Source organism: Oncorhynchus mykiss, chromosome 20 (assembly GCF_013265735.2).
Source record: "Oncorhynchus mykiss isolate Arlee chromosome 20, USDA_OmykA_1.1, whole genome shotgun sequence".
Taxonomy (NCBI): domain Eukaryota; kingdom Metazoa; phylum Chordata; class Actinopteri; order Salmoniformes; family Salmonidae; genus Oncorhynchus; species Oncorhynchus mykiss.
This window is the reverse complement of record NC_048584.1, coordinates 23417349-23441710: the sequence shown is the minus strand read 5'-3', so window position 1 is coordinate 23441710 and position 24362 is coordinate 23417349. Positions and strand designations below refer to the sequence as shown.

At 44.5% G+C, this 24362-nt stretch overlaps 2 protein-coding genes across 4 annotated transcripts in view; one reads left to right on the top strand and one right to left on the bottom strand.

The window, feature by feature from the left end:
• Positions 1-12365, top strand: part of LOC110499201 (cytohesin-3) — a 40436-nt gene extending 28071 nt beyond the window's left edge. For both annotated transcript variants that reach the window (XM_036956030.1, XM_036956031.1), the window contains exons 10-13: positions 4212-4288; positions 5132-5203; positions 5354-5508; positions 10712-12365. In XM_036956030.1, the coding sequence (XP_036811925.1) occupies positions 4212-4288; positions 5132-5203; positions 5354-5508; positions 10712-10784 (377 nt within the window). In that variant the 3' untranslated portion in view covers positions 10785-12365. The remainder of the gene's footprint in view (positions 1-4211; positions 4289-5131; positions 5204-5353; positions 5509-10711) is intronic.
• LOC110499199 (ubiquitin carboxyl-terminal hydrolase 42) overlaps positions 11528-24362 on the bottom strand; it is a 34147-nt gene continuing 21312 nt past the window's right edge. For both annotated transcript variants that reach the window (XM_036956028.1, XM_021576173.2), the window contains 14 exons: positions 20515-20724; positions 19789-19899; positions 19369-19468; positions 18911-18978; positions 17770-17840; positions 17586-17668; positions 17347-17458; positions 17066-17206; positions 16716-16816; positions 16379-16535; positions 15672-16298; positions 15470-15546; positions 13945-15084; positions 11528-13860 (listed from right to left, as the gene is read on the bottom strand). In XM_036956028.1, the coding sequence (XP_036811923.1) occupies positions 13593-13860; positions 13945-15084; positions 15470-15546; positions 15672-16298; positions 16379-16535; positions 16716-16816; positions 17066-17206; positions 17347-17458; positions 17586-17668; positions 17770-17840; positions 18911-18978; positions 19369-19468; positions 19789-19899; positions 20515-20724 (3266 nt within the window). In that variant the 3' untranslated portion in view covers positions 11528-13592. The remainder of the gene's footprint in view (positions 13861-13944; positions 15085-15469; positions 15547-15671; positions 16299-16378; positions 16536-16715; positions 16817-17065; positions 17207-17346; positions 17459-17585; positions 17669-17769; positions 17841-18910; positions 18979-19368; positions 19469-19788; positions 19900-20514; positions 20725-24362) is intronic.

The following is a 24362-nucleotide window of genomic DNA, read 5'->3' as shown; positions in this document are numbered from 1 at the left end:
TTCGGAAACTATTCAGACCCCTTGACTTTTTCCACATTTTGTTACGTTACAGCCTTATTCTAAAATGTATTAAATAATTGTTTTGGCTTCATCAGTCTACACACAATCCCCCTTAATGACAAAGAGAATTTATTAAAAAAGAAAAACTTAAATACCTTATTTACATAAGTATTCAGACCCTCTGCTGTGAGACTCGAAATTGAGCTCAGGTGTATCCTGTTTCCATTGATTATCCTTGATGTTTCTACATCTTGATTGGAGTCCACCTGTGGTAAATTAAATTGATTGGACATGATTTGGAAAGCCGTGAGGTGGAAGGAATTGTCTTAGAGCTCCAAGACAGCATTGTGTCCAGGCACAGATTTGGGGAAGGGTAGTACAACAATTCTGCAGCATTGAAAGTCCCCAAGAACACAGTGGCCTCCATCATTCTTCATGGGAGAAGTTTGGAACCACCAATACTCTTCCAAGAGCTGGCCGCCTGGCAAAACTGAGCAATCGGGGGAGAAGGACCTTGGTCAGGGAGGTGACCAAGAACCAGATGGTCACTCTGACAGAGGTCCAGCATTCCTCTGTAGAAGGCCAACCATCACAGCACAACTGCACCAATCAGGCCTTTATGGTAGAGTGGCCAGATGGAAGCCCCTCCTCAGTAAAAGGCGCATGACAGCCCGCTTGGAGTTTGCTAAAAGGCATCAAATGGACACAGACCACAAGAAACAAGATTCTCTGGTCTGATGAAACAAAGATTGAACTCTTTGGCCTGAATGCCAAGCGTCACTTCTGGAGGAAACCTGGCATCATCCCTACGGTGAAGCATGGTGGTGGTGGCGGCATCATGCTGTGGGGATGTTTTTTAGCGGCAGGGACTGGCAGACTAGTCAGGATCGAGGGAAAGATGAACGGACCAAAGTACAGAGAGATCCTTGATGAAAACCTGCTCCAGTGTGCTCAGGACCTCACATTGGGGTGAAGGTTCACCTTCCAACAGGACAACGACCCTAAGAACACAGCCAAGACAATGCAGGAGTGGCTTCGGGACAAGTCTCTGAATCTCCATGAGTAGCCCAGCCAGAACCCAGACTTGAACCCGATCAAACATCTCTGGAGAGACCTGAAAATAACTGTGCAAGCGACGCTTCCCATCCAACCTGACAGAGCTTGAGAGTATCTGCAGAGAAGAATGGGAGAAACTCCCCAAATATGATTTATTATTTATTTATTTAACTAGGCAAGTCAGTCAAGAACAAATTCTTATTTAGCAAACCCCGGCCAAACCCTAACCCGGACGACGCTGGGCATATTGTGCGCCGCCCTATAGGACTCCCAATCACGGCCGGTTGTGATACAGCCTGGAATCGAACCAGGGTCTGTAGTGACAACTCTAGCACTGAGATGCAGTGCCTCAGACCGCTGCGCCACTCGGGAGCCCGGGTGTGTCAAGCCCAGGTGTGCCAAGCTTGTAGCGTCATACCCAGGAAGACTCGAGGCTGTAATCGCTACCAAAGGTGCTTCAACAAAGAATACTTATGTAAATGTGATATTTCTGTTTTTTTTTTGTAATAAATTAGCAAAAATTTCTAAAAACCCATTTTTTCTTTGTCATTATGGGGTATTATATACAGATTGATGGGGTAAAAATGATTTAATCAATTTTAGAATAAGGCTGTAACGTAACAAAATGTGGAAATAGTGAAGGGGTCTGACTACTTTCCAAATGCACCGTATATAGAGAATAGGGTGCCCTATGGAATGCATCCTCTATCTATCCAATTTCCATGCCCCCCTCTCTTTCCATCCCACCAGCTGCGCTTGCCAGATCATTTTAGTTCCAATTTTCCTCTCTCAGAGTTGCAATAAGTCCGTATGCTAATTTTAGCATCCCTTTGGATGGAGCTACCTGATGGAGAAGCTGTGTTTTTTATGATGTAGTTAAAGAGGCCATTACAGCAGCCTGTCAGGTAGTGAAATGAGTCATTACAGCAGCCTGTCAGGTAGTGAAATGAGTCATTACAGCAGCCTGTCAGGTAGTTAAATGGAAGCGACTGAGCTGCCCTAACTGAGGTTAGAGCTCTGTAGGTGTACTCTGCTGTGAGTCTAGTAGAGCTCCCCTCTATGTGGAACATCAGCATAAATACATAAATCAATGTCAGGTTTTGACATGATATGACAGGCAGGCTGTGCTTCGAGTATTGCATGGAAAATACAGTGAACTGCAGGGGCCCCCATAGACCTATTTTAGAATGTCAGTATGTTTGTACAATATGTAAACAGTGCATTCCACATAAAACTATAGGATTCTATAGCACCCTATAAGTAAACTAATAATAATAATAATAATATACTGAGCGGACAAAACATTAGGAACACCTGCTCTTTCCATTACAGACTGACCAGGTGAAAGCTATGATCCACTTAAATCAGTGTGGATGAAAGGGAGGAGACAGGTTAAAGAAGGATTTTTAAGCCTTGAGACATGGATTGTGTGTATGTGTCGCATTCAGAGGGTGAATGGGCAAGACAAAATGTTTAAGTGCCTTTGAACGGGGTATGGTAGTAGGTGCCAGGCAGACCGGTTTGTGTCAAGAACTGCAACGCTGCTGGGTTTTTCACGCTCAACAGTTTCCCGTGTGTATCAAGAATGGTCCACCACCCAAAGGACATCCAACCAACTTGATACAATTGTGGGAAGCATTGGAGTCAACATGGGCCAGCATCCCTGTGGAATACTTTTGACACCTTGTAGTTTCATGCCCCGACAAATTCAGACTGTTCTGAGGGCAAAAGGGGTTGGAACTCAATATTAGGAAGGTGTTCTTAATGTTTTGTACATTCAGTGTCGTACAATGTATTATCATTACTTATAATTACATGGATTATTGACTGCTTGCATCATTTTGCATGAAATAATCCTTATCTGTACAACTGTAGAGAATTATATGTCTGGATTTATCTACTTGACTCAAGGAGAGAAGGGTTAACCTTAACTCCAAATTGTGAGGAGATATTCTTCTTGAAAAAAATGCAACGTCTGAGAATTGTATCTTGTTACTCATTCTGTTCTTCACACTCCCTGGTCGGTTGGACAGACAGACTAGCTTTGGCTGCCTTCACGGTACAGAGAGAGCGATTCGGCCAATGGAAAAACAGCTGAGTTTAGACTGATAAATGCTTCTAGAAATAGGCCCAACATCCCCATTTTGAATTGTTAGTACTTGAAGTATACTCATTATGTCAAACACTTGAACATGTTTACATTGGTTAGTTTACAGAAATGCAGAATGAGTAATTGTCCCTCTGTATCTTTTCACTTTATATCCATAAAATAATTAAATACATTAAGATGTGTCACTTAATTTGAGAGGCAAATGTCTTCATTATGTAGTGGGTTGGGTATACTGTCACATGCCTAGCCATCCCTGACCAATGAACCATGCTCCCCAGCTCCGGCTGAGCCAATGCAATGCCGTCACACGTGAAAGGCTGCGTTTCTAGGATTCTCACCCAAATTGAACACACATTTTGACTGTTTTCACAAGCAATACCGCGCACTGCGTAGGGCCCTCTGGGGACCGGGAGGGGAGGCTGGGGGGGGGATATTGGACCACTGATTGAATCAGCTTAATGGGCAGACTGCTGATCAGAACCAGATGTGGCACGTGGAGGGGTAGGGTTGGAGGGAAGGTTTGGGGGTAGGTTGGGGGGTAGGAGGGCTAGGATAGGGTAGGGTACTCCTCCTAAGGACTGAGGGCTGGGCTATAGGCTAGTCTGTCTGTCTCAACATTGAGTCTCAATAGAAATATGCCTAACTGCTTTTGCAGTTTGCATTGAAATGTGTCTGAGAGAAAGGCTGAGCTGGTTGCTTCAACGTTGACACTAAGCAGCCTCCATCTTACACCCTTGTAGTTGCTTTTCTATAGTATTGTAAAGGCCCAAGTGATTAATGTAGCATCCACACGTAGCCCTGGGGTCTATTCAGGCGGGTGTAACATTACAGAACATTCAGATAGAAATGTATTGCGTATGTAGAATATAGGGAATCATGTCAGCTCTAAACATGGCATTTCTATCTGCAATACTAGCAGTATCATCTCATTGGCTGTGTAGCCTACAACACTCCCTCTCCGCATGGCTTGGCCATTTGCTCTTCTCTCTCTCTGTGATGATGTTACTATGTTGTTACTCAACATGTCTGGTATGTTTCTCTACAGGTGGAAGAGTGAAGACCTGGAAGAGACGGTGGTTCATTCTGACTGACAACTGCCTGTACTATTTTGAATACACAACGGTAAGTTAGCGTTTGGTTTTGTCAATGAGAGAGAGAGAGAGAAATCATAGGCAGACAGTCAGAGAGAGTGGCTATTGTATGTCATTTGTAGCCAGTCAGCCACAGCCAGTCTGTAGCAGATGCAGCCCGGCCCTTTGACCTAAATGCACCCCGGTCCAGCAATTAACACGATGCATGGAAAACATCTGGGCGGTCTGCTGCACATCTGGCCTAGCCCAGACCCCTCCCCCATTACCCTACACACGCTGACACACATAGGCACAAACCAGCACACCCATACACACTGCTTAGAGCCCACCCCCCAGCACTGAGCCCCCAGTCCAGTCCCCGGGCATCCCATCCCTGCTGTGTTCTCTCATTAAGAGAAAGACTGTGGACAACAGGGAGGCTGTTCTGCTCTGTTCTTCAAGGTCTCCTCAGCTTCCAGACTATCCCCAGACACAATAGAAATCCACTGTAGGATTGGGTTACTTCTTCCCTAGGTACACCACTCTGTGTGACCTCAGTGTGAACAATAACAGTATAGTACAGTTGTAATGTGTGTAGGATACAGACCATGTACAGTTAGGAAGTTACTTCGTTTTCCTGTCTTGAGTATGACTGATTTATACACCCTTATGTGTATATAAAACCTACTTGTAGTTTTTGAAACACCCTTACCAAAAAACAGGCTTCTGGTAAACAGTTGTGGCACACTATTTAGTTTTTGCCAAAACTTGCAGGAAGTTTGCCACAACAAATTCATTTATGTAAGGGCAGCTGCATAAATCAATTGGCATATATATATGCAGTGTGTTTATATATTAAATCATGTATTGAATGTGTTCTTTGTGTTGTCTCCAGGACAAGGAACCTCGTGGGATCATTCCTCTAGAGAACCTTAGCATAAGAGAGGTGGATGAGCCCAGGAAGCCTGTAAGTTCCCCAAAATATGTAAAGAAAACAATGCCTGAGAATGGGCTAATGAAATGAACTGGATACTTAGTCTCTGTGTACTTTCCACTTGAATATTCGCCCTAGCTAATTATTTCTCTCCCTCTCTCTCTAACCCTGTCGTCCAATCAGAACTGTTTCGAGCTCTACAACCCCAATCACAAGGGTTCATTGATCAAAGCGTGTAAGACTGAGGCGGACGGCCGGGTCGTCGAGGGCAACCACACAGTGTACAGGATTTCAGCGCCCACCACAGAGGAGAAGGAGGAGTGGATCAAATCCATCAAGTACGTTTTCGCTGTAACCCACCTAAGGTTTTTGCCCACCATGTAAACACAACCAAGAGTCTGCTACGAGATACCAGTGGTTCGCAACTCACCATGATTCAAAATCAAATCAAATGTTATTTGTCACATACACATGGTTAGCATATGTTAATGCGAGTGTAGCGAAATGCTTGTGCTTCTAGTTCCGACAATGCAGTAATAACCAATGAGTAATCTAACCTAACAATTCCACAACTACTACTTTATACACACAAGTGTAAAGGGATAAAGAATATGTGCATAAAGATATATGAATGAGTGATGGTACAGAATGGCATAGGCAAGATGCAGTAGATGGTATCGAGTACAGTATATACATATGAGATGAGTAATGTAGGGTATATAAACATAAAGTGGCATAGTTTAAAGTGGCTAGTGATACACTGCTTTAGCACACTCTGCCAACCCAGATGTCTTAGCCGTGTCTGAAACCTGGCTTAGGAAAACCACCAAAAACCCTGAAATCTCCATTGCTAACTATAACGTTTTCCGCCAAGATAGAACTGCCAAAGGGGGCGGTTTTGCAATCTACTGCAAAGATAGAAAGTAATACAGAACTCTGCAGGCTAAGTCTGTACCCAAACAATTTGAGCTTCTACTTCTAAAAATTCACCTTTCCAGAAACAAGTCTCTCACTGTTGCCGCTTGCTATAGACCTCCCTCTGCCCCCAGCTGTGCCCTCAATACTATATGTGAACTGATTGCCCCCCATCTATCTTCTGAGCTCGTGCTACTAGGTGACCTAAACTGGGACATGCTTAACACCCCGGCCATCCTACAAACTAAGCTTGATGCCCTCAATCTCACACAAATGATCAATGAACCTACCTGGTACAACCCCAAATCAGTAAACACGGGCACCCTCATAGATGTTATCCTAACTAATTCGCCCTCCAAATACACCTCTGCTGTTTTCAATCAAGATCTCAGCGATCACTGCCTCATTGCCTGCATCCTTAATGGGTCTGCGACCAAACGACCACTCCTCATCACTGTGAAACACTTCTGCGAGCAGGCCTTTCTAATCGACCTGGCCGGGGTATCCTGGAAGGATATTGACCTCATCCCGTCAGTAGATGATGCCTGGCTATTCTTTAAAAGTGCCTTCCTCACCATCTTAAATAAGCATGCCCCTCTCAAAAAATGTAGAACTAGGAATAGATATAGCCCTTGGTTCACTCCAGACCTGTCTGCCCTTGACCAGCACAAAAACATCCTGTGGCGTTCTGCAATTAGCATTGAATAGCCCCCGTGATATGCAGCTTGTCAGGGAAGTTAGGAATAAATATACACAGGCATTTAGAAAAGCTAAGGCAAGCTTTTTCAAACAGAAATTTGCATCCTGTAGTACTAACTCAAAAAAGTTCTGGGACACTGTAAAGTCCATGGAGAATAAGAGCACCTCCTCCCAGCTACCCACTGCTCTGAGGCTAGGAAACGTTGTCACCGCCAATAAATCCACTATAATTGAGAATTTCAATAAGCATTTCTCTACGGCTGGCCATGCTTTCCACATGGCTACCCCTACCCCGGTCAACTGCCCGGCACCCTCCACAGCAACCCGCCAAAGACCCCACCATTTCTCCTTTACCCAAATCCAGATAACCGATGTTCTGAAAGAGCTGCAAAATCTGGACCCTCTCATTTGAGAGGGTCCAGATTTTGCAGCTCTTTCAGAACATCATTTGATTGCCTCGCCTGGTTTACCAACTGCTTCTCTGATAGAGTTCAGTGTGTCAAATCAGAGGGCCTGTTGTCTGGACCTCTGACAGTCTCTATGGGTGTGCCACAGGGTTAAATTCTCGGGCCAACTCTCTTTTCTGTATCATCAATGATGTTGCTCTTGCTGCTGGTGATTCTCTGATCCACCTCTACGCAGACGACACCATTCTGTATACTTCTGGCCCTTCTTTGGACACTGTGTTAACTAACCTCCAGACGAGCTTCAATGCCATACAACTCTCCTTCCGTGGCCTCCAACTGCTCTTAAACGCAAGTAAAACTAAATGCATCCTCTTCAACCGATCGCTGCCCGCACATGCTCGCCCGTCCACCGTCACTACTCTGGACGGCTCTGACTTAGAATACGTGGACAACTACAAATACCTGGGTGTCTGGTTAGACTGTAAACTCTCCTTCCAGACTCACATTAAGCATCTCCAATCCAAGATTAAATCTAGAATCGGCTTCCTATATCGCAACAAAGCATCCTTCACTGATGCTGCCAAACATACCCTCGTAAAACTGACCATCCTACCGATCCTCGACTTCGGTGATGTCATCTATAAAATAGCCTCCAACACTCTACTCAACAAACTGGATGCAGTCTATCACAGTGCAATCCGTTTTGTCACCAAAGCCCCATACACTACCCACCATTGCGACCTGTACGCTCTCGTTGGTTGGCCCTCGCTTCATACTCGTCGCCAAACCCACTGGCTACAGGTTATCTACAAGTCTCTGCTAGGTAAAGCCCCGCCTTATCTCAGCTCACTGGTCACCATAGCAGCACCGACTCGTAGCACGCGCTCCAGCAGGTAAATCTCACTGGTCACCCCCAAAGCCAATTCCTCCTTTGGTCGTCTTTCCTTCCAGTTCTCTGCTGCCCATGACTGGAACGAATTGCAAAAATCTCTGAAGCTGAAGACTCACATCTCCCCCACTAGCTTTTAGCACCAGCTGTCAGAGCAGTTTACAGATCACTGCACCTGTACTTAGCCTATCTGCAAACAGCCCATCTACCTACCTAATCCCCATAGTGGTATTTATTTATTTATTTAGCTCCTTTGCACCCCAGTATCTCTACCTGCACATCCATCTTCTGCACATCTACCATTCCAGTGTTTAATTGCTATATTGTAATTACTTCGCCACCATGGCCTATTTATTTCCTTAACTTACCTAATTTGCACTCACTGTATATAGACTTTTTGTTTTCTTTTGTTCTACTGTATTATTGACTGTATGTTTTGTTTATTCCATGTGTAACTCTGTGTTGTTGTATGTGTCGAATTGCTACGCTTTATCTTGGCCAGGTCGCAGTTGCAAATGAGAACTTGTTCTGAACTAGCCTACCTGGTTAAATAAAGGTGGGGGGAAAAAATGTATTACATAAAGATGGCAAGATGCAGCAAGATGCAGCAGTTTAAATGAGTACAGTATATACATATACATATGAGTTGAGTAATGTAGGGTATGTAAACATTATATTAAGTGGCATTGTTTAAGGTGGCTAGTGATACATTTTTACATCAATTTCCATTATTAAAGTGTCTGGAGTTGAGTCAGTATGTTGGCCGCAGCCACTCAATGTTAGTGGTGGCTGTTTAACAGTCTGATGGCCTTGAGATAGAAGCTGTTTTTCAGTCTCTCGGTCCCTGCTTTGTTGCACCTGTACTGACCTCGCCTTCTGGATGATAGCGGGGTGAACAGTCAGTGGCTCGGGTGGTTGTTGTCCTTGATGATCTTTATGGCCTTCCTGTGACATCGGGTGGTGTAGGTGTCCTGGAGGGCAGGTAGTTTGCCCCCGGTGATGCGTTGTGCAGACCTCACTACCCTCTGGAGAGCCTTACAGTTGTGGGCGGAGCAATTGCCGTACCAGGCGGTGATACAGCCCGACAGGATGCTCTCGATTGTGCATCTGTAGAAGTTTGTGAGTGCTTTTGGTGACAAGCCAAATTTCTTCAGCCTCCTGCGGTTGAAGAGGCGCTGCTGTGCCTTCTTCACAACGCTGTCTGTGTGGGTGGACCAATCCAGTTTGTCCGTGATGTGTACGTGATGACAAAGCTAGGATTACACCAGTATTCACCGACGCTTCTTTGAAGATACATTCGTCTTTACACAAATAGCACTATGACCATGTGTTTCTTCCCATGTGTGAACTTTTTGATGTAACTGTGTGACTCACTAACACATATGGCTGAGAGGCTAACTTTCTCACAGTGTGCGGTAGATAAGACTGCTCTCTGGAGGTTAAATGGGTTTCCGGTTGATAAAGCCCTCTAGATTAGCCTATAGACAGGAGAGCTAGACGACACGCATTACACTCTCTTTCTCTGGCACTCTGCCTCAATTCTTTCCTCTTAAGTGTTTTTGCCAAATCCAAACTATTTATCATACACAAAGGCTGTCTTGTTAAGGAGAAAGATGCTCTGTTAAAATAGACCCAGAGGGTGATTGATCATAGCTCCTCTCAGCTGAGCTTTCCAATGATCAATATCTGAGGCAGAAATCATATTATATGATACTCTCATCAGGTATGATATAGAAACACCATTTGCAATTGACAGCTGGGTTTCCATTAGAATCAACAAAATAGATTTGTCTGCGTGTTCCACAACCTTACTGCCAAGCTTATTTGGAAGAAGTGGATGCCATACACAGTTAGGGAGATTTGACAGGGAGACATAATGTCAACTTCAGTTCTGCAATTAATACTTTAGATAGGGTGTTGGACAGGGAGTTTGCAGTGGGAAACCAGTGCCTTTCCTAGTGCATACCAGCCCTGTATGAAATCACAGCTGTAGGTCAGGTTTATAGAACTCTATGTGTAGCTGTGAGACTGTGGGACAGGGTGACAGACTGTGTGCAGAACAGGCCAGGGTTGCTTTCGCTCACACTCTGTACCCTGACTCAGCTTTAGGTTGTCTCCTCTGTGGTTAGCATGACACACATACACAGAATGGCCATTTCAGCATGTCCTGTGTTCCTACTACCGGGAAAGCAGTGAATTACTCAACCCTATTACTGTCCCGTTGGGGTTTGTGTGTGAAGAGAGAAAACAACAACCAACTCAGACCGGACGCAAGGCTTTTCTCAGTAATTTAATGGACCGCTATGGCTTTTCCCTCTGCAGTCTTCAAGGGAATATGGGGGTGTATAATAGCCTGCAGTCATGTACCGAAGAACAAGCTTGTTGAGACAGCTTTATTGTGTTACATCTATGTTGATAGAGAGGTACTCCTTCAGAGGAGGCTGAAAAACATGAAACCAATTGCAATGTTTTCCTTGGACGACAGTGTAGGTTAGAATGTGAACTGTGCCGATACCGAATATAGTAAAGCTGTTGAAACTATTCCCAGACCTGCTCACAAAAGGGCTACACAGGCTACTGTAATACACAACCATTGTTTATTTTTCATAACCAATCCATCTCTCTCTGCAGAGCAAGCATTAGCAGGGATCCCTTCTATGACATGCTAGCCACCAGGAAGCGGAGGATAGCCAATAAGAAGTGAGGAGAACCTGACCACACCCACCCTATCATCAGTGACACCAGCATGGACCTCCATCGGTCCAGGAGACGGGGGGCGAGGGGGGGGCTCACACACACAGCCCAGGGACAGGAGACACAGCAGACAAGGGGATCCAGATTTAGTGGGGATTTGACTTCGGATGCAACACGTCTACACTTCATCAGTATGGATAAAGGACAAGTCGGGAAGGGCACTTGACATTTTGGTTATCAGTTTCTTTTCAGATGCATGCAATGCACACAACTATAAATTGTATGTGTGAATGTACTGTATTGTGAAAAGGACAATGGTCTGAGCAATATGTATGAGGCTGTGTGGGGCCTCCCCAATGTCCCCATACAGACGGCGCTTTCCCCAACAATCGAAGCAGGCTCGAAGAAACATGGACATCTTGGCTAGCTCAACATTGTCCTCTAGTGGGTGAATTGAGTATGATTTCAATGTCAGAAGAACCTCAAACTTTTAGGAATCAACGGGTCAGATTTTCACCTGCAAAACGACTGATACAAGTAGTGTACAATAAGAATCTGTTTTCTTTCCTCTTTTGTTTCATAATGCCATACCCAGTTGTTGCCAGTTCATATTAGATATCACTATGGTCTATGTAAGGTCAAATGTGAATTCCTGCAGAGCTATAATATACTGTATTAATAATACATAGTCAAGTTTGTGTGACAGTTATTCAAAGCTAGTTTATGTATTGATTCAAAGTCCACTGCTGTACATTTGTTTTTCATATTTATTTTCTCTAATTACAAAAGTGTATTCCCCTTGACATATGTACTGTACATAGTTTGTTTCTGTAGCATGTAAAAGGTTATGGCTAGCCTACACCCGTTTGTTCACATTTCAAAGTTGAGCAATGAGCATTACAGATTACATACTGCAGTGGAAGAAACCCTCAACTCCAACTCCACAGAGAAAATGAAGAAAAACAATTCCTCATATTTCTAAAAGAAACAGAAATGTAGCAGCCAAGCCAGCTGGTTTTTACATTGGAAGGTGAAAACTAATGGCTCTATTCACTCTGTATCGTAGAAGACAGCGTGATTGCCATTACATTTCAATGTTCCCGCGTTAGCAGAGACTGCGTTCACGGTAAACGCTGCATATGTCAGCTCAATTGGAAATTACCTCAATTTATAGAGCGCCAAGTGTAACACTTCAGCGAAAAAGATTGAATAGATCAGGTTTGGATCTAAATCGCCCCGTTGTGAGACAGAGATGGAACTTTACAAAAGTTGTGTAAAAGCTCAAGAGAATCTCAAAATGTTACAGCAGCCTTAATGTTATGAGAATTTTGAGTAAAAATACCAGATCTTCTCCTGTGTAACTGACCAGTCTGATACCTACCCAGCCACCTATTCTTTAGGTTATAGCTTCCACACAGTCTATTGTATGTGGACAATACAGGTCCACATACAAGGTTCACAGGTCCTGTTTTGAACTCCCACACTATCATTGTGTAACCTGGAAACAATATGAAAAATTACCTAACCACTGTTAGCCCTAAATCCAAAGTGTTTCAGTCTATCCAAGCAACCAATTAAACAATCACTCATATGCAATCTTTTTTTACCAAAAGTCAGACAAATTACTCCTTCCAATAAAATGGAAGAAACTTTTCACCATCTGTGTGTACTTCCCCAATCAATCAACAGCATTCATTCAAAAAATAATAATAATGACATTAAATGTATTAAGGCGTTTTATATACCTTGTACAATGTATAAATTTGACATGCTATTGTAGAACTAGAAATGTATTAACAACCATTTACATGTTTTGGTCTTTTTTTAGGTAGAAAACAAAGCCATCCAAACAGACCAAAAGCAGATCATCATACCATTCTACTGACTTATGTCCATAGAACACAGTCTAAATTATGTTGTGGGAATTCTAAAACAAAAAAAGAAATTCTACATTGGTATTCCTGATACAGGACCGTTTTAATGTATAAAAAAATAACTGATAGTACAGTTCAAAATTAAATTCACAGTATTCTTTTGGACGCTATAAAAAAACAAAAAAACAGGTCCACAGCCATAAGATAACATGATTATTATGATTTTTTAAATCCTTGAATGAGTTAAGGATAGAAATGATATCTCAGTGAAAGCGAGTGAAGAGAGGGATGCAGAGGGAAGGAATCTTCTCCAGTGACGTGTTGAGAGAAAGAATTGTAGGCTTAAGAGAATTTTAAAAAGTAATTGAAAGCAACAAAGAGCTGGCAATGTCCTTGTGTCTACCACACGGTCCTCACTCCTCCATAACGTTTCCCTCCATTTTCTTTTCATCTTTTTTTTTTTACCAACAACTCCAGCTATACAGATATGTGGATAATGGTGACAAACTTGCGGCCAACTGAAGTCATATCAAACAGGTCATCTCCTAGGCAACAACAATAGTCGTTCGATTATTTAACCAAGTGGTCAGTTCTCTGAGGAGGAAAAAGTCTCATTTTAACAAATCCTGAGTCTTCCACTAAGCAGCAGTTGAGATGGTTAAGCTCCAGGCTTCTTTTTTGTTTACAACGTGTATATATTAATTATTTTTCATAAATGTCCATTGAGTGACAAGTGTCTACCGAATGAATTAGAAAAAAAAATACCTTAAAAAAAAAAAAAAATCTGGTAGAATCTTTAAAACATTTGTGTGGTAAAAATACAGTATATTCCCAGTAATTCAGCACCACGTTCAAATATTAGGGATGACATTCCTGTTGCATTTCACTTTTCCATAAAGGTTGATTTTTACAGTATTCCAAGTCTGCAATGGGAGAGAGATGTGTTACGTTTGCATACAGACCTCGGGGTAGCTATTGTCAGAGCCATCATCGTCCTGGTAACGTCGCTTCCTGCTCGCCCTCTCCTCGTCACTGCTGCTCGCCCTGCGACTCTCCCGGGGGGCGTTGGGGTCACGGTGCCCCTCGGAACTCTGGGTAGAGCGGGACTTCTCGTCCTCCATGTCAGTGTCGTGCCTCCTCTTCTTCTTCTTCTTGTGTTTGGAGGACCTGCTGCCATCGGCAGCCCTGTCAGAGGAATCCACATCAGAGGTCCTTGAAGAAAGAACACGCAGGTCAGGGTTAAAGTAACTGAATTAATTTCTCTGGCACCTTGTCTATTATTTCTGACTGCCTTACCCATTCTCTCGACGCCTAGCTTTGTCCTTGGACTTCTTCTTCTTCTTGCTCTTCTTGTGTTTCTTGGCCCGACGCTCCTCAACGCTGTCCTCTCTCAGAGGATCGGGTCGTTTCTCCAGAGCTGGTCTGGCTGGGGAGAGGTCTGGGCTAGTGGGGGGCTGACTGGGTTTGGTGTTGGAGCTTAGTGGGGTGGGCAGGGGGGTCTCCTCCTGTGAAGGGTAGTAACCCCTCTTACCATCACCCCTGTCCTTACCTTCACACCTCTCCCCCCTCCACCTGGAGCGTCCGTGAGGCTCCTCTCTATGGGGGAGGCTGTGCTCCCTCCGGTCCCTCTCCCTGTTCTCTCTGGGTCTGTGGTAGTGGTGGTGGCAGCGGTCCCTGTCCCTGGGGTGGTAGGCGTTCCTCTCCCAGCGACGCTCTGACTCCCAGTGTCTGTCCCGGCTGGCCGAGCGATCACGGTACGACCGGTGGTGTTCTCGGTCTCGGTGGTGTTCTCGATCTCTGTGGTCCCGCCGGTGTCGATAGCGGTCTGAGTCACGGTCCCAGTTGCGTTCACGGCTCATGTCACGGTGGTACCCATTCCTTTCTCCGTCTTTATCCCGGTCAGAAGAGTACAGCCGGTCTCCATCCCTATCGCGGTCCGAAGAATATAGTCGGTCTCTCCCCTTATCCCGATCAGAAGAATACATCCGGTCTCTTCCCTCTCTGGAGCTGGGCTTGCCGTCCAGCCGTCCATCCAGCCCTGCTGCTGGGCTGTTCTCAGTCTCCCTGACGTCCTCCCCAGATCTGCTGTGTGGTGCTCCGAGGCCTTTTGTGGTCCCCTGGCCTGGTCCAGAGAGGGGCTGGGAGAAGGCTGGAGAGACTAGGGTTCTGAGGGAGTGGGGGGTGGGCTGGAGGGGTAAGGCCCCAGGGTTGGAGGTGGAGCTGGATTCCCTCATGGTGTCAGTAGGTGGCTTAGCGCCAACATCGGCCAATGAGGATGGCGGGTTAGCAGTGGTTGATGGTGGGTGGTGAGGGAGGGGGTCAGAGTGAGTTTTAGTCCTTTTCTCTGGGGTTGGGGAGAGGTGGCTATCGCTGTCGGCACTGTGGAGGCTCTGAGACGGGTTGTCCTGGCTGGGGATGGCACTATACACCTCTTTGCTGTAGAAAAATACATCAATAGCATTCATGAATTACTGTACATCAAAATGATCATGAGAGAATCTGATAAAACAAAATAGGTAAAACAATCTAATGCTGCGTGCACACAGGTTATTGCTGTATGGTACATCTCACGTAGTCTTCACAATCCATCCACCGCATCACAACAAAAAGTATCATGCTACACATTAGGAACTTTTTGTGTGGTTTACTTCTGGTATTGCACGGCAAACCAACGCATGTGGCATACTGCACGCAGTGCCACGCACCACAACCTAGTCCGGCAGAGGAGTCGCAGCAGTGTGGCTTGCCTCACAATTAAATAAACAGACTTCTGCCGGAACACAGTTTGATGCAACCGGTGTACACGAGGCGATACACTCACCTTGGGCCACTGTGGTGAGACTCCGCCTCATTAGAACTGCTGGGACCCAACCCAGGAGACAGTACATGACCGTTGACCTGCACAACAACACATACACAGATAATACACAGCTGCTTGTGTGTGTGAAGATTCTGCAAATGTAATGTGATGTGTGGATTCAAGTAAAGTATTTAAATATGTGTGCGTGTCTCGACTGAAGTACCTTCTCCGGTTGTTTGATGCCATTAACTTTGTGGTGTCCATTCTGATGTCCGATCTGGCTGAGTTTGGAGGAGCCGTTTGTCCCAGACCCGTTATGGTGCATGGTGGCCTGGCCGTTACTGATGCCGTTGGGCTTGAGGGCCAGCACTCTGGGGACGGGGCCATAGACGGCCCCTCCCTTCCTCCCGTTAACGTGAGGCTTGGTTGTGCCGTTCTCCAAACCGCTGCCTCCCTCCTGGTCAGACTCCTCCGATGACTCCTGGCCATACGGCACCAGGAATGAGGCTCCATGACCGTTTCCGTTAACGGAGGGTGTACCGTTTATGCAAGGAGCCTGGGGCGCGGACATGTCTGAGGTAGTCTGTGACGAAGAACAGGAGGACGGCTGGGCGTAAGAGGAGGATGATGAGGAGGGGCGGATCTGTTTGCCCTGACCGATGAAGAAGGAGAGCTTCTGACGCTTGGCAGTGTCAGGGATACCTGTAGGACAGCTTAGAGAATGAGAGGAAGAGGAAGAAGAGGAGAGCAGGCCGTAGCTAGTCTTGCCCATGCTGCTGCTCCCACTGCTGGGCTTTGAGCCAGAGGGGAAGTCCCTTAGGGAGCCATTCCCATTGATGTGAAAGGTGTTCTGGGGGAAAAAAAGACAGTTATTACACGTTGCTTTTGAAAAGAAGACTGTGCAGAGGCTAGTGTGTGTTGAGGCTGTACCTTGGCCATGTGTGGGGGCAGCTGTGGTCCTATGAAGCAAGTGTTGGTGTGTCGTGGTCCAATGTTGACCCGGGGTGTGAGGATGGGGCGGGGGGACGATTGTCCAGGGGGCCGACTCATGTGGTTGTAGTCCCCTCCGTTCTTCAGATCAGGTGACCTGGTGGCAAGAACAGGCAGCACCCATCACAGATGAGAAACTCAACCACTAAAAGGGAAATCCTGCACAGGACTATTGCATCGTCAAGCAGACTTCATTTTAGAAACACACGTAATGCTTCAACGCTCAGATATATTTTTCATCATTCAAACAAAAGGTGAATGGGAGCGAGCTACTCACCTGATATAGAAGAGGACGTACGCCTGCTGGTTGAGGACTGATCTGATGTCACTGACTGATACAGAGGAGTCATTCATCTGGTGCCACTGGCCGTTGCTAGCCTGAGAGAAAGTGGGGGGAGAAGGAGAGAAATTATAGACATGCATCCCACAAACATACAGTACGTCACACGGACACCATAGTAACCATAACCCCCTGTAGAAGACAGATGTAATCAAATATATCAGGCTTACATAGAAGTGGTAAAAGGCTTATTCGCTTGGAGGTTGTAAGCAGTCTCTCTCATTGATTGATTGGAGTGTGTTCGGGAGCAGTCTTAACAGTGGTTTTGCGTCTATGTTGGGGCTTACCTTGACGTAGCAGTAGTAGTGTCCAGCGTGGCAGCTGAAGCCAGAGTGCACCAGGACAGCGTAGAGCACATAGACCTGGGGCTCCCCGTGGGACTGAGACATGAAGGGACGCAGGTCCAGGCACTCAGGATACCTCACGTCCTAAGGGAGAGAGAGCAAGGCCATGTGAGATGATATCTCCCCAATTAAAGATTTCAGTAAAAATGTGACTGGTAAAACAGTTTTTAAAAGAAGTGGTCCATGTTTATGTTTCTGTTACTAATAACATACTCTGAACTTACCTTAGCGATCTTGCCCCCGTTGTAGTTGGCGAAGCGCTTCAGTGAGATGGTGAGCACATTGGAGCTGCGGTGGATGGTGAATCTCTTAGAGGCTGGAACCATCTTCTTACACCTGCACACACAGTTGGAACGGTTATAAAAACCAATGAAACTAAAAACGCAGTTCACAAGGTTGCAATAACACTGGTTTAGGCAGCACTATGCTGAGACTAACAATAAATGAATACAGATATACTCACTTAGTGCATTTGTAGGCATTCTCTCCATCTAGCTGCTCAGGCTTAACAAACTGCTCCAGTGCTTTGGTGATACTGGGAGCAGTCTGAAAGGTAACACGGGTGACACGTGTCAATGATGTATTCTTAGAAAGAGGTTTGACAGGTTTCCTCACTGTACACCATGAAAAAGGTACTTCACTGTTACCTTTATTTCCAAAGCGACATCCAAATAAGGGTCAAACGTGTCAGAGACTGCTTTGCAGTTTAAACATTTCACTGTAAAAAAAGACAGCATAGACAATTATTAGATAATCGTACCTATTAACAACTATGACAGTCATCTAATCATAATTGCCTCTTCAAAAAGTTCTAATGGTGTCCAGCAGCACACACAGAGAAAGTATATCAATCAAATGTATTTTATAAAGTTTCTTTACAGATACCTGGTCTAATACCGCAAAGAGCAAGCAATGCTTGTATCTGCATCATATATATCACATACACAAAGTACCAGTCCAAAGTTTGGACACAACTACTCATTCAAGGGTTTTTCTTTATTTTTACTATTTTCTACATTGTAGAATAATAATGAAGACATCAAAACTATGAAATAACACATATGGAATCATGTAGTAACCAAAAAAAAGTGTTAAACAAATCAAAATGTATTTTATATTTGATTTCTGAGGCTGGTAACAAAAATTAACTTATCCTCTGCAGCAGAGGTAACTCTGGGTCTTCCTTTCGTGTAGCGGACCTCATGAGAGCCAGTTTCATCATAATGATTGATGGTGTTTGTGATTGCACTTGAAGAAACTTACTTGAAATGTTCCACATTGACTGACCTTCATGTCTTAAAGTAATGATGGACTGTCGTTTCTCTTTGCTTATTTGAGCTGTTCTTGCCATAATATGGACTTGGTATTTTACCAAATAGGGCAATCTTCTGTATGCAACCCCTACCTTGTCACAACATAACTGATTGGCTCAAACGCATTAAGGAAAGAAATTCCACAAATTAACTTTTAACATGGCACACCTGTTAATTGAAATGCATTCCAGGTGACTACCTCATGAAGCTTGTTAAGAGAATGCCAATAGTGTGCAAAGCTATCATCAAGGTAAAGGGTGGCAACTTTGAAGAATCTCAAGTATAAAATACATTTGGACTTTTTTGGTTACTTAATGATTCCATGTGTTTTTTCATAGTTTTGATGTCTTCACTATTATTCTACAATGTAGAAAAGAATAAAAATAAAGAAAAATACTTGAATGAGTAGGTGTGTCCAAACGTTTGACTGGTACCGTTTATATATATTTTTTCAAGAAAGCACTAATAAGCCTACCTCTGGACCTTAGATACCCTCCAAAGACTTGATGGATGAAACTGGTTGCCTGTGTTTGCCTGTCCAATCTGTTGAAAAAGGAAACGTCAAACCATTAAAGATGCTAATCAGCGACTCCCAATAGCTTCAAGGGAAATTGCTGGCTATGTGTACACACAGGATCATTTAAATCAAGATAGCCTTAATTTAATTTCTCATTGGGACACAATGTCCTAGCCCTTTGAGGAGGAAGACAGCAGAAGAAATAGAGCAAAAGTAATTCCAGAGAGTAGAGGCAACCTGATGGAGGGCAGAATACCCACTCTACATAGGAGGAAGGCTTCCTAAAGTCAGTTAAGGGTCCCTAGCGTATAGGAGATGGTCACTGAAACATGATTTATTAATCATGTCTCACTCTGTGCTGTAAGTGAAATGTGAATGTGGGTCAGATGAGATGTGAGTTTCAGTGTAACACCTACTTGCTTCCGGGCAGGCAGGACTTTTGCATAGCATCCACTGTGTACCGCAGGAACTCATGGGCGTCCTCTTGGCTACCAAAACGGAAATGCTTTGCAATCCCTGCACAGGTGTGACAGAGGTATAGACAGGTGAAGAAGCAACATAATAAATTAGAGACTTTGACACTGTCAGTTTTCCCTCTAAAAATTACAGAATCAACTCTATATTTTCAGGAGGAAAACTAATTTTGCTGACTAGGTTTCCCAGAATTCTACACCTGTGATGCAGTCTCAACTCTCCTTCCATTTTTGTATGGAAAACAATTTTGCTGACAGGTTGGTTAGCTGTAATGGCTTTCAACACGTTTGCACAAAGACTAATTCCTATCCACACTGTGCGAAAGTCTTTCCCCCTCTGATTCCAAAGTAAATACTACTCACGTTTGAGCTCATTGAGGACTCCGATGGGCTTGATGACGTTCCCAGAGTTGGCAAAGACCTGGGTGATGTGATTCTGCATGGTGCACATCATACAGAATCCAGGCTCGTGACCTGAACATCAACACAGAGGCGGTCAATCGGGTAAATAGGCATTAAAGGTCTAATGCAGCCAGTTTGATCTCAATATCAAATAATTTTTGGGGAAAAAATTATTTCAGGGGGGGGGGAGAATCTTACTGTGTTTTCAATTTAAAATGGTTAAAAAAAAGTTTTTTAGCAAAAAGCGATTTCTCAAGGAAGAATTTTGCTAGGTCTGTCTGGGAGTGGTCTTAGTGCGTAGGGGAAACTGAAAACTAGCTGTTATTGGCAGAGCGGTTTAGAACTCTTATTGGTCTGTTAACTAATTTACCACCAGGTTATGTCACTAGGCAGGTAAAAACTACATCACACAAAAACAGGCTGAAATTTCAGGCAGTCTTTTCAAACAGAGCATTATCATAATTTCACAGTATTATTCCAAGTGCATAGTGTGGAAATGTATATAAAACACAGGAAAAACTTGACTGCACTGGGCCTTTAAGCAAAGAATCAACATACACTTTGATCAATTTGAAGCGCTCTTCTTTGTCTAAATATTACTTTTGTTTCTCTTTCTAACCTTCTCCTGCTTTGCATTATGAAAATGTAATATAAACAAAAGAGCCCCTGGTTCTATTATCTACATACACGTTTTAGAGTGCTCCCGGGACAGCATGTAGTTACTGAGGGGAGCAGTGTAGGTGAGACACTGCAGAGCCGAGTTGAGGAAGCAGGTATTGCCCAGGTTCTGGAGACCTGATCCGATGCGGTTGACCTGGTTCCACTTCAGGCTGAGCCGCTCGGCCGGGAACAGCACCTTCTGGGGCAAGGCGATGCCGTCCCCACTGGTCAGCACCACTGCGGAGGGGAAAGGGAAACCAACGGTAAAATACATATTACAAATGTCTTCCAGATTGCACAACTGTGTGAAAGCAGCCTCAAAATCACAGATGTCTGTTATTTTCTTGTTGCAATAATGCAATACAGCGTTGCCTGGTAGATAAATCAGTGGGAATACATTTTTTTTACTGCTTCCAACTTGAAGGCACTTTCAAATTGACAATCAATTTCTTTGAATTGAAAGCTAGGCATATTTGATGGATGGGTGGGGACAGCAGAGAGATGCTGTGTTTCTTGTTTAGTGACATAACATGTGGCGCCACAGGATCTATTGTTCAGGGTACATCCGGCTATTTACACCCCTCAAAATCGCAATATGGTTACATAACTGGGCCAGTATAATAGAAACATGTAGGGGAACCGGTTAAGGCAGTCACTTATGGAGAAGAGATCTGGGAAACCACTACTCAACTCAGCACTCCCTGTTTGGAATATAGTCTTGAAAGATTTCATTCATTACAATCGGGCATGAATTACATTTTCAATACTATTTTCCAATGAATTAAGGTCCTTTCCTTCTGTAATTTTATGCATTTGGAGCCCTGCAACCAAAGATACTGGGCAATACCACAGTAATGGAATTACGCTTTGACTCAGTTTTTTTTCAACTTTAAAATGTATGCCAAACCACAAACATTGATTTGAAAGTTTAACAAATGTACAGCTATGAATATAACTACTGTTCACTGAAGGAGGGAACGAGGTATAACATAGTATGGAGAGTCAACGGCCAATCACATTCACCCGAAAAAAAGAAGAAACCACATTCAACGAGCCAATGAATGCCAAGCACGCCCTCGGAAGCCCTGCCGTCCTGGCTATAATACTAGGACTTGCAATCAGTTCCGCTCCTATGCCTGACGGCATAGGGCCAACATATGTTATACCTCGGTTCCTCCTTCAGGGAACAGTAGTTATTTTCACAACTGTATATTCCCTTTCAGTCGGTCACTCAGTATAACATACTATGGGGACTTAGAATCACAAGCCTGCTCAGAAGATACCAAAAACTAGGAGGCCCTCAGCAGCCCAAGCACACACAAGTTCCACAGGCACCAAAAAGGGTTTACAGAAGACACCCTTTTCCCCTAATACTTATCTGAGAAGCCCGAACTGTCAGAGAGCCTCATGAGGCCTGAACTGTCAAGTCTCATATTAGGTAACCAAAACCTGCTGTAATTTGGCTATGGATACTGACACGCTGCCACTGCAGCTCAAGTCCATAGACCAAAAAAGGTTCCAAGAACAATACTTACTGTGCAAGCCTGAAAATGTCAGAACGCGTACAAGTAACCGCAAGTACAAAACAGAACACCTGTCGTGACTTTGTAAAAGAGCACACGCGCACTGCATAGCATTGACTATAGTCAATGAACCAGGGCAAGCCGAGGCTAAAACCTGTTACTCGCGCGCTGCCAAGGCTCAAAACCACAGATAACGGTGGTAACCTTGCTAATGCGCGCTTTACACACTGCTGCACCCCAAGGCAGCCCAAGTTCCAAACCCACAGGGAATTGTGGTAACTCAGATAAATGCACAACCTGTGCGCTGCCACACTGGGAACAGTTACGTCCAAGCAATAAAACCTCAAAACAGAACACCAACTCGCTGCAGCACAGATATCACCAATCATCATGCCCCTGAACAATGCCCAAGCAGCCGCCACACCACTGGTGGAGTGAGCACGCACACTGCTAGGCAACCCTTGCCCTTCGCTGTAAAGACACTGCAAAGAAAGCGACCTACCCCGAGCTGGATTAGTGAAACAGGCAAAAAGCTGGTCACATCCAAGTGTACAAAACATTAAGGACACCTGTCCTTTCCATGGCAGACTGACCAGGTGAAGGCTATGATCCCTTATTGATGTAGCTTGTTAAACCAATTTTGTGGTGTCCAATTGTTATAGTAGCTACTATCTTGTCTCATCGCTACAACTCCCGTACGGGCTCGGGAGAGACGAAGGTTGAAAGTAATGCGTCCTCCGATACACAACCCAACCTAGGCGCACTGCTTCTTAACACAGTGCGCATCCAACCCGGAATCCAGCCGCACCAATGTGTCAGAGGAAACACCGTGCACCTGGCAACCTTGGTTAGCGCGCACTGCGCCCGGCCCGACACAGGAGTCGCTGGTGCGCGATGAGACAAGGACATCCCTACCGACCAAGCCTTCCCTAACCCGGACGACGCTAGGCCAATTGTGCGTCGCCCCACGGACCGGGAGGGTCGCGGCCGGTTACGACAGAGCCTGGGCGCGAACCCAGAGTCTCTGATGGCACAGCTGGCGCTGCAGTACAGCGCCCTTAACCACTGCGCCACCCGGGAGGCCAGATGCGCTGGATAAGAGCGACTCATAGGCGCAATTAGGGTTGAGTGCCTTGCTCAAGGGCACATCGACATATTTTTCACCTAGTTGGCTCGATGAGTCGAACCAGCGACCTGGCCCAACACTCTTCACCGCTAGGCTTCCACTTCAAATCAGTGCAGATAAAGGGGAGGAGACAGGTTAACCTCACTAGGGTAGGGGGCAGCATTCAGAATTTTGGATGAAAAGTGTGTCCCTAATAACCTGCCTCAGGCCCAGAAGATAGGATATGCATATAATTAGAGTGTTTTCTATCCAAATCTACTAAAGTCTCCAAAACTGTTAAAATAATGCCTGAGTATAACATAACTGATAAGGCAGGGAACACCTGAGGAAAATCCAACCAGGAATTACTAGTATTTTGAAAGGCTGTTTTTCTATTGAAAGCCTATCCACCATACAAAGACTTAGGTCCCAGTTCACGAGCTCTATGTCTTCTTCTACATGTGGCCAGTGGAAATTTCCAGACATTTTCAGCCATGCGCCTGATCGGGAACGCGCCTTTCTTGTTTCTCTTTTTCTATTGACGAAGCTTTTGTCCGGTTTAAATATTATTTATGACAAAAACAACCGGAAGGTTGGCATGTTTCTAACCTTTATTGTACTTTTTGTCTGGACTTAGTGCACATGCCTTGAGCATTCGGATTACTGGACAAAACACACAAACAAAAAGGAGGCTTTTTGTCATAAAGAGGGACATTATCGAACATGTATTGTCTAACATGGAGACCTGGAAGTACCACCAGAAGAAGATCAAAGGTAAGTGATAACGTCTAATGCTATTTCTGACTTTTGTGACACTCTCCTTGGCTGGAAAATGGCTGTATGGGTTTCCGTGGCTAGGTGCTGACCTAACATAATCACAAAGTGTGCTTTCACAGTAAAGCCTTTTTGAAATCTGACACAGCGGTTGCATTAAGGAGAAGTTTCTTTATTCGTATGTTTAACACTTGTATTGTTTATCATTGTTTATGATGAGTATTACATAACGCGCCAATGTAAACTGATATTTTTGGATATCAATATGAACTTTATCGAACAAAACATAAATGTATTGTGTAACATGAAGTCCTATGAGTGCCATCTGATGATCAAAGGTTAGTGATTCATTTAATCGCTATTTCTGACTTGTGAACCCTCTCCTTGGCTAGAAAATGGCTGTATGGTTTTCTGTGACTTGGTGCTGACCTAACATAATCGCAAGGTGTGCTTTCACAGTAAAGCCTTTTTGA